This window comes from Protopterus annectens, chromosome 9.part0 (genome assembly GCF_019279795.1).
Source record: "Protopterus annectens isolate FY-2018-M chromosome 9.part0, PAN1.0, whole genome shotgun sequence".
In the NCBI taxonomy this organism is placed as follows: Eukaryota; Metazoa; Chordata; order Ceratodontiformes; family Protopteridae; genus Protopterus; species Protopterus annectens.
Genome location: NC_056743.1, coordinates 1,475,217,478 through 1,475,232,352, shown reverse-complemented (window position 1 = coordinate 1,475,232,352; position 14,875 = coordinate 1,475,217,478). Strand labels below are relative to the sequence as shown.

Genomic DNA, 14,875 nt, shown 5'->3' with positions numbered 1-14,875 from the left:
TCTGAGGACAATCACATACATCTATAGCATCCTCTGGTAATACAGTGTGTAAATGGAATATCATAACTACTACTATGCATTGTGTTCTTGAACCGAAACTATTATATGGAAATCTGACATAAACTGCTTATCTCTTTATTAATTGCACATTTGCAGCCATGTGCATTGACATTTTTAGACTTTTATGTTTTTATGTTTTATAGTAAAAGCTCTAATCTCACTTGGGTACTCCCTTGTATGTACTTTTATGGCTGCCAGTAAATAACAAAATGTACCAAACAAATATACGTATAAATAAAACTATTGTCAGTGCCTCATATTCTAAAATGGTTACTTGTTCATAGGTTTATAGACTCATAGGAGGTTACTAGGCTAATGGCCCTAGAGCCCTTACAAGCCTAGCCATATTTATCTCGAGTTCCCTCAATTGTCAGGGGTTAGGTGAGTGAAGTCACAGAGGTAAGGCTTGATGATAGTTAATACTGACTTCCTCTGTCCAGGATGGACATGGGCACCACCGCAGGAGTGAATTTGATGTCCCCCAGCCATTAATCTAAGTTGCGCTTGAAAAGGTTCAGGGAGGGGCTCTGTTTCATGTGAATTGGAAGCTTGTTCCAGAGAAGAGCAGTTTCTGGGAGATGTACTGTCTGTCCAGGATGACCTATTCATGTCAGAGGCTAGGTTAAGATCCCTGGAGAGAGTGACCCTTCTATAGGTTGATTTACGAATGTGTAGCATTTCCATCAGGGCCAGATTAGAGACTGCCCTATAAGCCAAGCACAGGCCCCCCCTTAGCAACTTGTAGGAGACAGAATACAGTGACAGGGGGTTCAGTTTTTCTATGTAAGACTTGTTTTATGTACCCTGTAATTTCTTGGTGAGAAACCTATGTGGTCGCTCCAGTTGTTGCAGGTGTTTGGTGAGGTATATGCACAAGGGAGAATTGTACTCAATTGTTGGTCTGATGAAGGCTGAGTATAATGGAATTATAACATCCTTAGATCTATATGTGATGCTTTTACTTATAATGTATGCCACATAGGATTTGTGGTGGTCAAAGTACATATTGCTGTCAACCTGAGTACACAGATCACATACCACTGGATCTACACTTAGGGGGGTCTGTCTATAATGTAATTATCAGGGATGTCAACTTTCCCAAAGGGAATAATAATACATTTTTTGCATTTAGCTTTAATCTGTGGCATTTACACCAATCATTTGTTTGTATTAACCCTGTATGCAGTATATTAACATCATTAAGAATTCAATGATTGCTCCCAATCTGCAATCATCAGTGAATTTGGTCAGCCACAGGGTATCCAAGTTTGCCTGGACTTCTGAGAAATAAATTCTGAACAATAAGGGGCCCAGCACAGAACCCTGTGGTATGTCATTTGTGACTGGTCTTTTGCTAGAGGTGAAGTCAACAACTTTGCCAGTATGTACCGTATCATTGAGTGAGTTGGCTACCCATCTGGTAATGTAGGGGTTAATTCCCAACTGTGAGAGTTTTTCTATAATACCTGAGTGGGGGATTTTGTCAAATGCCTTGGCTAGGTCAAGATAGGTGGTATGTTAGTCTTTCTCCTCATCCAGGGTCTTGGTGACTTTCTTGAAGAAACCAAACATGTTTAATAGGCATAGGGGATATGGAGTAAAATGTTATCCAAATTTGTCAGCTAGCAGGTTGGTTGTTACCTCCAGTTGAGTATGGGTGGTGCCATCCACAACCAGTTCAGTGCATAGCTGGGTATTCCCTTTTAGATTTCAGATGTAGTTAAATAATACCTTGTGATTAACCTTAGCTAGGGAGGCTATTTTTGCTTCATAATTAGCTTTGAGGGACTTGAGAAGATCTCTAATTTGTTTGTTTAAGAAAGAGGAAGGCTTTCTTCCTCTGCTGAACCAGTTCCCCCTTGTTCTTGGACATTAGTTTCTTTCTCTTGTTGTATAGCCTGTTTATACTAGGGAGTCCACCAGGGTGGATTGTTTTTTTGGCAAGACCAGGTTTTAATCCTGTCAGATATAGCAGATTCTATACAACTGCTTAAGTGGTTATACAAGGCATTTCTGTACACCTCTCCATAGGGCCTATGTTATCTGCTTTCATGGGGGCTTTGAAACTTTCTTTGCCATCACTTAGGAGGTAATTTGTCTTAGAAAAATTCTTAAGCATTTTTTAGTATGATGGGGTATCTGGACCTATAATTATGTCGAACGACACTGATTTATGGTCCGATCGTACTAGGGAGGACTATGTCCAAAACATTTTGAGCCTCTTGTGGGTGTGATGACTAGCTGTCCCAGAGCATTTGCATTGACAAAGTCCACGAATCTCTTAGCCAGCATGTTTATGGCAGTGTGTGTTTCCCAGTCAATGGTAGGATTATTAAAATCACCCATGAGTAAGGTGTATGGCTGTATGGCAAGTGACTCTAGTAAGTCCAGGTATATGACATGCTTTTCCTGTTTCATGGTGGGGGACCTGTAGCTAGCTATGATCTGGTAGAGAGCTTTTCCTATAGTTAATTAGAAATGGAGTAGCTCAAGAGAGTCATACTGTTTGACCAGTCTTGAAGGTGTACTTATCCTTAATGAAGATGAATATACCTCCTCCATTGGTTCTTTCATGCTCAGTTTGTGGCCTGAATGTAGGAAGGCATTGCAGTCCTGCATGGCCAGGGTGCTTTCTGTACCTTTGAACCATGTCTTAGTGACTGCACAGATGTCAGCATCTTCCAAAGTGAGGAGTGCTTCGAGAGAGTGCAGTTTCTTGTTTAGACTGCTAGCATTAAGCAGCAGTACCTTAAGTTTATCTAGACAGGATTTTGCTATGTTGGGAGGTTGGTTATTTTGACACTGCCTAATAAAGGTGTAATAGGGTTGCCTGATGTCTTTGCCAGTTTCTGAAAGCCTAGGGGAAAGAGATGCAAACCATCTCTGGGAAAGATGTGTGGCCTGTCGACCATGTCTCCCCAGGTTGCCAGATATTAGATCCCCCTGGGCTGACACCACTAGCTAAGCCAATTGCTAAAGTCAATCATTTTTTGTTTGCATTGTGGCATCATCCTTGTTGAAGATAAAATGCTGCTTAAGGCTAATCTTATACCTACCTGTGTCACATAATCTGAGAGCTCAGTCATGTCTCTCTTCATGTAATCCATTGAGGTACATCTCAAGTCATTCACCCTCACATAGACTATGATGGAGTCATACTGGTACTTGTGATTGAGTGACTTGATTGCTCCTGGCATCTAACAGGCAGCTAACCATAACCAGCTCCTTAACCAGCCTGGTAAGGGGAGCATCCGTTTTTCTCAATGGCGTCAACTATGACCAACATACCTCTCAACCTCTTAGAACAAAAAATCTGGACAAAGCCTGACATAATGGGGGAACAAAGGCTCAAAAATAGGAACAAATTTTAAATATTGCTGTTATAAATTTAGAAAGTTGCTAGAATAACCAAATTTTTGTGTTGGCACACATTTTCTGGAAGATATGAAGTCTGAAATTCAAATGCATGTCATTATTTAGAGACTTTACTTCTTAGACCATTCCAGCTATTTGTCAAAAAAAAAAAATTATGAGGAACATATTAAAACCATGACGCAAAAATCTGGGCATTCTGCAATAATCTGTATAGTTGAGAGGTATGACTGACCAATACATTAGGCTTTGTGGTGTTATGCCTTATGGGCTTATTTGTTGAGATACTAGTGTGTGTGTGCTATTATGTGTTGTGGTTGTTTTTTGCATTGTTTTGTGTGTAAGTGGTTTCTGTTTGAGAGACCTCTGATCTTTTGTTAAGTTACTAGTGCCTCCACGTGTGGGTTTATGTGTCATGTCCTTATTTAGTGTGGGAATCTGTTTAGCATTCAATTTGTCCTTATGTGAATGTCTTGCCTCCAATTTCATAGTGTAACTACACCTCTCACATAAAGTATTTCTTTGTTTCAGCAGTAAGTGGGTTGTCAGTACACATGAGGCCATTGTTACCTTTCCTCAGGATGCCTATGTTTATCAGGCTGGCCATAGAGATGATGGGAAACTGCCCATTTATAATAGCAGGCTGTTACTGTATGTTTATCAGGGAAGGAAATGGGTTAATTTGACAGGACTGTGCTAGTAGCATCAAGACTACAAGAGGGACCTATACTTTGTGTAGGCTAAGGTTGATCAATAAGGCAATGCTCCTCAGTGTGGAAATGAGTTGCTCCTAGAGCAGCAGAAGAGCTTGGAAGTGTTTCACTGACAGCTGCTTAGGGAAAAACTGAGCTTTTAAGCTTTTGTATCTATACAAGGGCACTGATAACTGCCACTGAGCAAACAGCAGCACCATGCAAATGTAAAGCTTAAATACGAGCAAAGAGACACAAGTTTTTAAGTTAACTACCAATTAGTTAAGCACACAATAAGCCATGCATCAGCAATCCCAACTCATACAGGTTAGATCGTCTGCTACAAGGGTGCAGAAAAACACCCTCAATGTAGAATGGCTGGTTTGCAGCCCAAGTGTAGCAATACCACACAAACTACCTACAACAGATACAATGTACTACAATGCAATTAAGTACTTAAAGCAGCTGACAATACATTTTTTGAAACTGATAAAGTACAGTCACAGTATAGAGGAGAAGTGTAAAAAGATACTCAAAACCTTTTTGTGTGCTTCCCGGCTCAGATAGACCAGGCAAACATCCACTGCACTAGATGAATAATCCCAGTCTTCCTAATGTAAAAACACAGTAAAGGAGTGTCCAGAGTGAAATGCTGCCACAAACAAACTTAAAAGATACAAAATGCTACCACAAACAAACTTAAAGATACGGCTATAGCAATTTACTTTAAACAGCTTATAAAAGTGTGATTGTTCAATAAAAGTCTTTGCTTTATATAAATAAGCCACTCAATTGTGCAACATTTATAAAGTCACTATAAACAAGATAAGCTGATTAATAAGCCCTCCAGCCAATAAACTATGTGCAGAAATCTTCAGTGTTTTTTCCAGCCTTAACAAACCAGGCTACCTCCCAGTGCACTAGACAGAAAATCCACTGATCTCCTGATGTAAAAACAAGTGTTTGCTAGAATGTAAAAATAGACTACTTTATCCAACAGCTAGCTAGATAATGAATACAGAACAAGTAAATCAGTAGAACAGACAATGAGAACAAAATGCACTTTTTCAATATAAGCACAAGGAAAGGCAAATAAATAATTCAAGATATCAACAGCAGTGTAGAAAGGTAGGTGCTTATTAAGCTGAATTTACAGTAGGGGTGAGCAGCGTAAAATCATCTGTTTTAAAAAGCAGATTAACAAAGCGAAGGGTGGGTGGAAAAAACAAGCAGGGAATCACCAGCAGTGTTTTAGTTTATGCATGTTTGAGATCTTTTCAGAAAAAGACAAAGGCCAAGAAATTCACTGTGTATTTAAAACAAATAACATTCTACTTATCATAATAAAAATAAGCTTAATATAAGTGCAGTGAAATAAAATCAAATCTTAGAGACTTTAATGAGAATTTTGAGGATCATTCTCAAAGTAACAGCACATGATAAAACGCAGTTAGCATGCAAAGTCATATAGCATTACATACAGAAAGGTAGACAGATGAGTTTCAGTTAGTAATTTAGGTCGGTAGTTAAATATGAACTTCTTGTGGTGAGTTACTGCAGTTTCAAATCATTAAAAGAACCCCAAAGTGTTGAAGGATCATTTTTAATTTATGGAATATGTTGTTCCTTACCTATTACTAATAAGCCTTAATAAAGAACAAAATTTGAAAAAAAGTTGTAGATGCACATTGTATGTCTTTGAAGTAGGCATGCATTTCCTTTTAACACTTTATTATGGAAAAGTTAATGGATTTACTTACCAATACTATAATTAGCTTCTTTGCTTGCATGCAGGAATATAATATATGTGTGGAGTTTTCATATTATGGAAATATATAGTTTTGTTTCATTATGCTATATAATAAGGTGGTATTCTGCTCTCTGAAATGCAGATATAGATGAGTGCAATGAAGATAAAGCAATCTGTGGTAACTACTCGGTCTGCAGCAATACAATTGGAAGTTACTACTGTACTTGTATCTCAGGATACAGGTCTCGGTCGGCAGTACAGAACTTCACAGATGTTACCTCTTCTGGTTGCATTGGTAAGTATGCTGTAGTGAATTGGTATTTCTGCTTCTATGTAATGACATTTACCTATTTAATATTATAGCTTGCTTCAGTGATAGATTTATGGATATTCTTTAACTTCTTATTACATACAAGTAAGAGATGTTACATTTTATATGAGTAAGACCATTAAAAATATTAAACTGGTTTAAAGAGACATGTTTTGTAAATCCATACTGAAATTTATTTAATTAAGTCATTCATCTCAGTTGGGGTGCCTTCTGTACAGAGTCTGCATATCCTTTCTGTGTTCGCATGAATTTTCTCCAGGTGCCCTGGTTTCTTCCCACATTGCAAAGACATGCAGTAGGCGAATTGGGCACTCTAAATTGGTAATAGGTGTGAGTGTGCATGTGATTGTGTGGTATGGAAGAACAACCAAGGCAGGGCTAGCCACCTGGTGGTGTGAACCTCAGCCCTAGATGATTGTTACTGTTGAAGTGACACCCTGACCCTTTCTGAGTAGTAACATCATCACAGTGTATTTCCTGTACTAAATTAAATAAAATCTAAATGATATGATAACCAAGTAAGGTGCGTAACTAGCTAAATAAATGTTAACTTTTGTGATTCAGCAGTTGGAAAATTGTCAGGATCCATAGCATTATCAACTTATATTTTATAAACTTCATCCAGTATCCAGATATACCAGGTTGTCATTGCTGGAACATAATATTAGATTAATTTATATGATGATAAGAAAATGATCATCCATTAATAAATAACACAGTTTTATAAAACAGCCAATAAAAAAAGGAAAACAAGAAAGGACATATTTACTTTTTATGGTCTGAATTAAAAAAACTAGTCCTGGGATAATGCTGATGGTGTAATACAGCAGGAATGCCAATAAATCTATTAGGGAAGTGGAATACACACCTGTTTTAGTCTGTATGTGTTTTGAGAATGTCCACAAGGAAGGATAGTGAAATGTTTCCACTGCAGAGTCAAGATACAAAATATTCACTAAAGACAGTCAGCATAGGCACAACATGGAATATCACTTCAGCAAACACTGTCAAATCAGCTGACTGCAGTGAAAATGTACAGTGGCAAATATCTTCTTGAAAACATATCAGATAAGGATGTGTGGAAATCATCAATCATTGCAAACTAATTTCAGCAGGCAATACTCAAATATTCAACAATAATGACAGCTAAGATGGTAGTGATAAATTGCTGTGACTATGGTGTATAGCATCCCGGGCTCAAGACTGAGCATGGCTGATTATTTTTTTCTCACAGACAGAACTCACAGTGTGAAAGTAGCTGACTCCAAGTCAGACTGCCGACCAGTCACAAGTGGAGTCCCACAGGGATTGGTCCTGTGTCCTCTCCTGTTTGGTATCTACTTCTCAGAAGTCCAGGCCAACACGAAGGGACTCTGGCTGACAAAGCTTGCAGACGATTGCAATTTGGGAGCCATTAATAACTCCCCAAGTGATGTTGATATCCTACAGAAAGGCCTCACTGAGACCAACGACTGGTGTCAGAACCATGGCCTTAAGCTCAATGCCAAAAAATGTGTCGTCATCCTCTTTGGGAAAAAAAAGTTCGCATGAACTACCACATCGAAGGTAGTCCCCTGAACACAAAAGGTGTTATAAGAGATCTGGGAACACAGGTTGACAGTAACCTGTCTATCACCTATACCTCGCTGACCCTCTTCAAGAGAAATCTTGATGAGTGGATGGGAAACAGAAAATTTACCCCGGGGATAACTCTAGTGGCTCTACTCGACAGAGGCACTGGGAACTAAGGTCGGGTGGCACTACGCCAGGAAAATCCTATGGCTAGGCTTGTAAAGGCCACAGGGCCATTAGCCTAGTACACACCTATGAACCACCACACTGCCACTGTGGTCAGAAAGTCCTATGTGGCACATCTTATTACTAAGGGTTTTGCATCCAGGAAGAAAGAGGTCATTGTCACCCTCTGCTCTTCCCTCATTAGGCCAATCATTGAGTTGATGTATGTATCTTTCGGCTTTTCCCGGTTAGGGTCGCCACAGTGGAACTCCGGTCTGCTAATGATTGGCAGTAGATTTTTACGTACAGAGTTGCCAGCCCTGACGCATAGCCTTCAATGAAAGTACACCCCTTTTCGCATGTCTCCACACAGAAGACGCTTTAGCTGAGAATCGAACAAGACAACGTCTTACTGTGAGGCGACAATGCTACCGCAGCACCACCACCGCAGAAGGCCAATCATTGTGTACATTGCCCCATTTGGCATGTACTTCACTAGACACCTGTAACAACAGGAGGGGCCACAAAAGTACCTCACAAAGAGGATCCTAGGCCTTAAACACTTGTCTTATATGGACAGACTCAAAAAACTCCAGCTATTCTCTGTCTCATATCATCTACTTAGAGGCAATCTCTGCTTGACTTACCAAGCCATGTCTGACCCAGCTCTGTTAGAAATGTTACATCTAAAGAAATTACAGTCCCACCACACCAGATGCTCCAGAGGCCTCAACCTCATTACCACAATCAACAGAACATGCTGGAGGGACAGGTTCATAATCCAGAGACTGCACATGATATGGAATAGTCTTCCCATACTTGTCAAACAAAGCACCTCACTGGCCCTCTTCAAGAGAAATCTTGATGAGTGGATGGGAAATAAAAAATTCACCCCGGGGGTATCACTCCAGTGGCTCTACTCGACAGAGGCACTGGAAACTAAGGTCAGATGGCATGATGCCAGGGTAATCCTATGGGCTAGGCTTGTAAAGGGTCCAGGGCCATTAACCTAGTACACACCTATGAACCTATACGACATGAGAGCTTTCATGTTTTAGAAGAAGGCTTTGCCTGTCACCATGCCTGCCTTATGTATTATCACCTCAGAGATGCATTGATATAGACCCTGGAAATAAATTATGCAACTTAGAAACCCATCAGAGTCCAAAGTTTTAACCCATTTAACTTTAGAATCTGGTCCCCACAGCATTTTAAGGACATGGGCTTCTTAAAACCTGAAGAAAGTTCCAGGTTGCAGGCCTCAATCCTACACCCAACTCTCAGCTCCAAACTCAGCTGCTTCCACAAATAAACTCTAAGACTATTCCCTGGACAGTTTGGAGACAAAGCTAGAGAGGTGAGATTACATTGGTTTGGACATGTGCTGAGGTGGGTTGCTGGGTATATTGGGAAAAGGATGCTAAGGATGGAGCTGCTAGGTAAGAGGAAAAGAGGAAGGAATAAGCTAAGGTTTATGGATATGGTGAAGGAGGACATGTAGGTGGTTGGTGTGACAGAGCATGATGCAGAGGATGGGAAGAAATGGAAATAGATGATCCGCTATGGCAACCCCTAATGGGAACAGCTGAAAGAAAAAGAAAAACCATTGCTGTTATTACAGATGATCCTATATTCAAAAAAACGCATGAATAAATCAGCATAAATGGGTGCAAAGGTTGCACCCATTGCCGTACCCTTTACTTGTAAGAACCAATCAGTACCATACTTGAAAGAATTGTGTTCTAACACTAGTCTTAATAATACTAGCAAAAATTCCATTTCAACCTCATCATAACATCTGGACAACTCCAACCAGTATCTGACTGCCCTTATCCCTGCCCAATGTGGGATACTAGTGTATAATGCTTGGACATCCAATGTGCCCATATAAGCATTATTGAGAATCTTCAGATCACTCATTAATAACAAAAATTGGTTTGTATCTTTAATTCTGTCCGTAACGTGTATGAGAAGAGGTTTGAGTTTAGATTCCAAGTAAACTGATAATGGTTCAATCAATGATCCCCATCCTGCCACTATGGGACGTCCTGGGGGTGGAGATACTAGTCTGTGTATTTTGATTATGAGATAAAAATATTTGGGCTGAGGGTCATCCACCATAAGGTGTTGTAACAAAGCTTCAGTAATAACCCTGCCCATTTTTACCAGTTTAAGCAAAGTATCAGTCTGATGTTTAAAAGCCATAGTGGGGACCAAAGGAAGATGACAATAGGAAATAGCATCAGTTAAATGTCTATCAACCTCACTTTCATACTCACTCTTTCCTCAAACTACTATGGCTCCACCTTTATCAGCCTTAGTAATAACCAATCTATCATTCTGCTGTAAATTTGTAAGTGCTATTTGTACTTCTTTAGTCATATTATAGGAAAAGTTCCTAAAAATATTATTTTGATTCACATTGCAAATCATGTAGCACCTGTTGTTCAAAGATCTTAACTGACCCATGATATGGTGGTTGAAAATTGGATTTTTTAAACTTAAATAATTCAACATCCGGCTGATGTATCCCCTGTGGCCTTTGTGCAAAAAATATTTAAGGTTAAGATTTCAACAGAAAGCTTTCAAATCCTGTACAACATCAAAATGGGAGACATATGTTGCTGGTATAAATCCTAATCCTTTATTTAGCACATTTAACTCTAATTCTGAAAACTCATAATCAGTTAAATTCACAACCAACTGATCCTCATTAGTATGGGAATCAGTTGGGGCCATTAACCCATCATTTAAGTTTCCAATATCTTGTGGAACATGATTGCATCAATGACAGTGCTTTCTGTTGCCCCTCCTAAAGGGCCCAGGGATCTCTTAGGTGATGGAGAAACCATTAATTGGGTTTCACCTCCTTCAGTCTCTGTATCAGTGTTGGAACAATCAGATGACATTTCCGAAGTATTGGAATAATCAGGAGTCTTTCTTAATATAAATCTGGCCCTCTCACGCTTAGGTCTATAAAAATTGTTATTTTGTCCCTCTGAAAACCAGACATTTCTTTTGATTTTCTTCCAAGTGTATGCTGCATCACTTTTGTAATCATTAAAGTCCCTTTGATAATTTTTAGTTTTTCTATCTTCCAGCTCCTTGTCATATTTATGCACTTCCTTAACATATGTTGCATATTTATCAGCATATCCTACATCTGCTGAATGTTTAATAGTTTGCTCATAACATTCATTTAACTTAGACAACATTGGGGGAAGTTGTTGTTCATAATACTCAATAAGAAGTCTTATAAACATGTTAAATGCCGTCTGTTGTACCTGGCACCATTTGTTAACAAACTGTTCATTATAGGCCCCAACCCCTGGTTCCACATAAATTCAAAGGCCTCTGGGAGCTATTTTATCTGTTGAATAGGCCTTCAGCAATTTACAATGCCATACATTAGAACGTACCTTTTTAGTAATATTAATAACCTTAGTAAACTGTTGCTCTAGGTCAGTCCTGTTACATCCCTGCCTTTGTAGGGAAGATCTCCCTTCCATGCATCCCCATGATCTCCCATCCCAGGCCTCTGCTGAAAATGGAAATATATCCAGTTGGACTAGCCCGGTTAACAAATGTAAAATAAAAATAAATAAAATAAATAAAAATAAATATGCCCCATAGCAAAAACATCTCGCTTCTGGTAACAATCAGATGTAAAATAACACCAATCCACAAAACAAAATAAAAAAATAACAGAAAATCAGTCCAAAAACTACTATTAATGACATAAATGTCCAAATACAGTGGCTGATGAACATAGTATGTTCTCGTTTCTTTGCTCTTTACTTAAATGAACCAGTTTGTTGGGGTAAAAACCGAAAGCAGTCCCAAATTAAACACTCACCATTAAAGAATGTCTTCAAGTATATATTAACTGACCATGTGCAGCTACAAACACTTCACTATCTGCTATACATGCACTTGGATCTTCCCATGCAATTAGACTTGCCGCTGGCATCCACGCTTGTATTCCTGCTATTAACGGTTCACAGATAAAACAGTCTGTTTCACCTAAACAAAACTAGTCCAAAAATCAATTCTCTCCATTTCCAGATGTAAGTCCAAGTGTAAATAAAGCCAAATGCAGCTGTTCAATGCTTCTCAACTCACTATATTAAGGCCGAGATCAAAATCATCAACATTCATAGAAAATACACTCCACAATACCAAAGAACAGTGCCCGATGAAAAAAGGTGCTCAGAACTGCTCAAATGTAAATCCACACAATATTACAGCACTCGAATAAGCAATCCTCAGGGCTAAATAACCAAAGAATACCAGAAAGCAGTGTGCAAAGAGGTTTAATGGCAGACAGGCCAGCCACTTCTTCCACAAACCATGTTACGCCACATGGCATCATTAGTGCATTACCACGAAGAGAAAAAAAACTTATTTAAATACATAAACTTTAAAGTGACCGTCCAGAAACACTGGACTTACTCTGAACACTTTATGACAAAACTTTATGAAAAACATTAATCATATCCAAATCATTAAAGCAACATTAATAAATCCAATGAAAGTGCCAGGGCACGCTGTAAGTGATCCAAAAATATTTATTCACGATAAGTTTCACTGAAATGTTACACTCAAACCAGTGAATACGACAAAATAAAATTAAAGCAACATTACTACCAGCCCAACTATTACTAGCAAGCATACAGTTTACCCATTCAGTGACCCTACTTTCTAATTATATACTTATAAGGAAGTATATATGCAATAAATAAAAATAAAAGGTGACATTCCACTCTTGTTCAGCATAACCCACAATCAGACTATATGATTAATGTTTTTCATACAGTTTTGTCATAAAGTGTTCAGAATAAGTCCAGTGTTTCTGGAAAGTCACTTTAAAGTTTATGTATTTAAATAAGGATTTTTTTCCCTTCATGGTAACACACTGATGACGCCATGTGGCGAAACCTGCTTTGTGGAAGAAGTGGCTGAACCTGTCTGCCATTAAACCTCTTTGCACGCTGCTTTCTGGTATTCTGTGGTTATTTAGCCCTGAAGATTGCTTAGTTGATTGCTGGAATATTGTGTGTGTGTGTGTGTGTGTGTGTGTGTGTGTGTGTGTGTGTGTGTGTGTGTGTGTGTGTGTGTGTGTGTGTGTGTGTGTATATATATATATATATATATATATATATATATATAGATATATATATATATATATATATATATATATATATATATATATATATATATATATATATATATATATATATATATATATATATATATATATATATATATAACATACTTTAATATCAAAATTCTGGAAGTCACTTGTTTGAGAAATGACTTACTCGAACCGGATGAACAGACAAATCAACATTGTTTCCTGATACAAATGGATGTGCTAAAATAGATCACATGGGTTATTCAGTTTCTTCGTACAGGTGAACAGCTTCTCAAACCCATGATAGTTATTTCTCCAACTCATGTGCAGAAATACCTTCCAGTTAAGAACGGCCCTTCTTAGTCCTTGGAGATTAATTTTAACCCTTTCTTTCAGGAGTCTGTTATACTCTAGCAACACTAACCATCTTGTTTTCTGAATTCACTTAGCTTCACTTGCTTTTGAAGTATCCCCCCCTCCCTGTTTAATGAAAGAATATTCTACTGCTCCCCCCAGAGACCTGCCATCTGCAAATGATAACTTTTCTTCATGTATTCCCAGCATAACCATTGGAAAACACAACAATGGTTCAGTAATGAATAAAACAGGTGGGGTGTATAATCACACAAACCTTGTCTGACCACTAGGGATTTTGGTGTACAGGGCTATGGGTATGCTATGACTAGTAGTGGCTATTGCTGAAGGGCACATATTAGTGGTTATGTTGGTAATATTATGGCCAAGCAAGCTGTAGCAGAAGGTGCTGTCAGCATCTGACATAATGTCACCTTACAGGCTAGCAGATAGTGGTTCAGATGATGCTGGCAGAATGTCTAAACAATAGCTAGTCAAACTACGTCACCCTAAAGTAGAATCAAAAAGGATATGCTGAGTGGTCATTACAGTAGACATAAAATATGTGTAGTGTTATCCATCTTAGATACAGTGACCTTCCAAAAACGTAGATGGGATATGTTAGGCATGTTGCAGGTGTCAACTTTGTACATGCTACACCAGTTCCTTAACATTGCTTTGCAGCTGTGGAGGAGCACATATGGTTCCCCAATACTATAGGGGATAGAACCCCTACTATCTTAATGTTTTATAGCATAGGATAGCTTATTTCCTTGAGGTCTTGGGATTCACACATTGTACATACATTGTCCTCAAACTCCCGAACTAATTTGCATTCTGTTGATAGAAACAATTTAAAATGTTTGTCATTATTTGCCATATGTGCATTATAAAGGTGTGTATTAAATCTTTATCTTTAAGAATTATAATTTTAAAATTTAAATACTTACCCTGGTGAAACACGGTGTGTCATATCTCTGAAATGTGCAGCTTTTCTCATAATGTCCAGATTTTTATATAACATTTTTGCCATGCTCCTGATAAAATTTGTGTTTTTCTGGCAAATCGTTGAGAACTGAAGTCACTTAATAATAACAGACATTCGAGTTTCAGAATTCATATCACTTGAAAAACATGTTAATACAAAATCTGTTTTCTATCGACTTTCTAAGTTTATAAGAGCAGTATTCAAAAATTGTCTGTATTTTTAAGGTTTTGTCCCCCCATTGTATTTGTCTTTGTCTAGTGGTTAAGAGGTACGAGGTGTGGGATTATTATACAAATGGAGTTTTTAATTATGTAGTATTGGTATGGATGTGAACTATTCTAGAAAGTAAGACAGAAGAATTTCTAGCAGCAAAGTGAGATTAGAAAAAAACATCAACAATGTTGGAGAGAGGAGCAAATGATGAATAAACTATGTACAGACAACTACCCTGCAGGCT

At 38.3% G+C, this 14,875-nt stretch overlaps 1 protein-coding gene across 1 annotated transcript in view; it reads left to right on the top strand.

Annotated features, from left to right (window-relative positions):
* The window catches only part of LOC122812125 (adhesion G protein-coupled receptor E1-like), a gene marked incomplete in the record, with an annotated part of 2,110,064 nt that overhangs the window by 1,305,944 nt on the left and 789,245 nt on the right, over nucleotides 1–14,875 (top strand). The window contains 1 exon segment of the mRNA XM_044084415.1: nucleotides 6,017–6,169. Coding sequence (XP_043940350.1) covers nucleotides 6,017–6,169 — 153 coding nt within the window.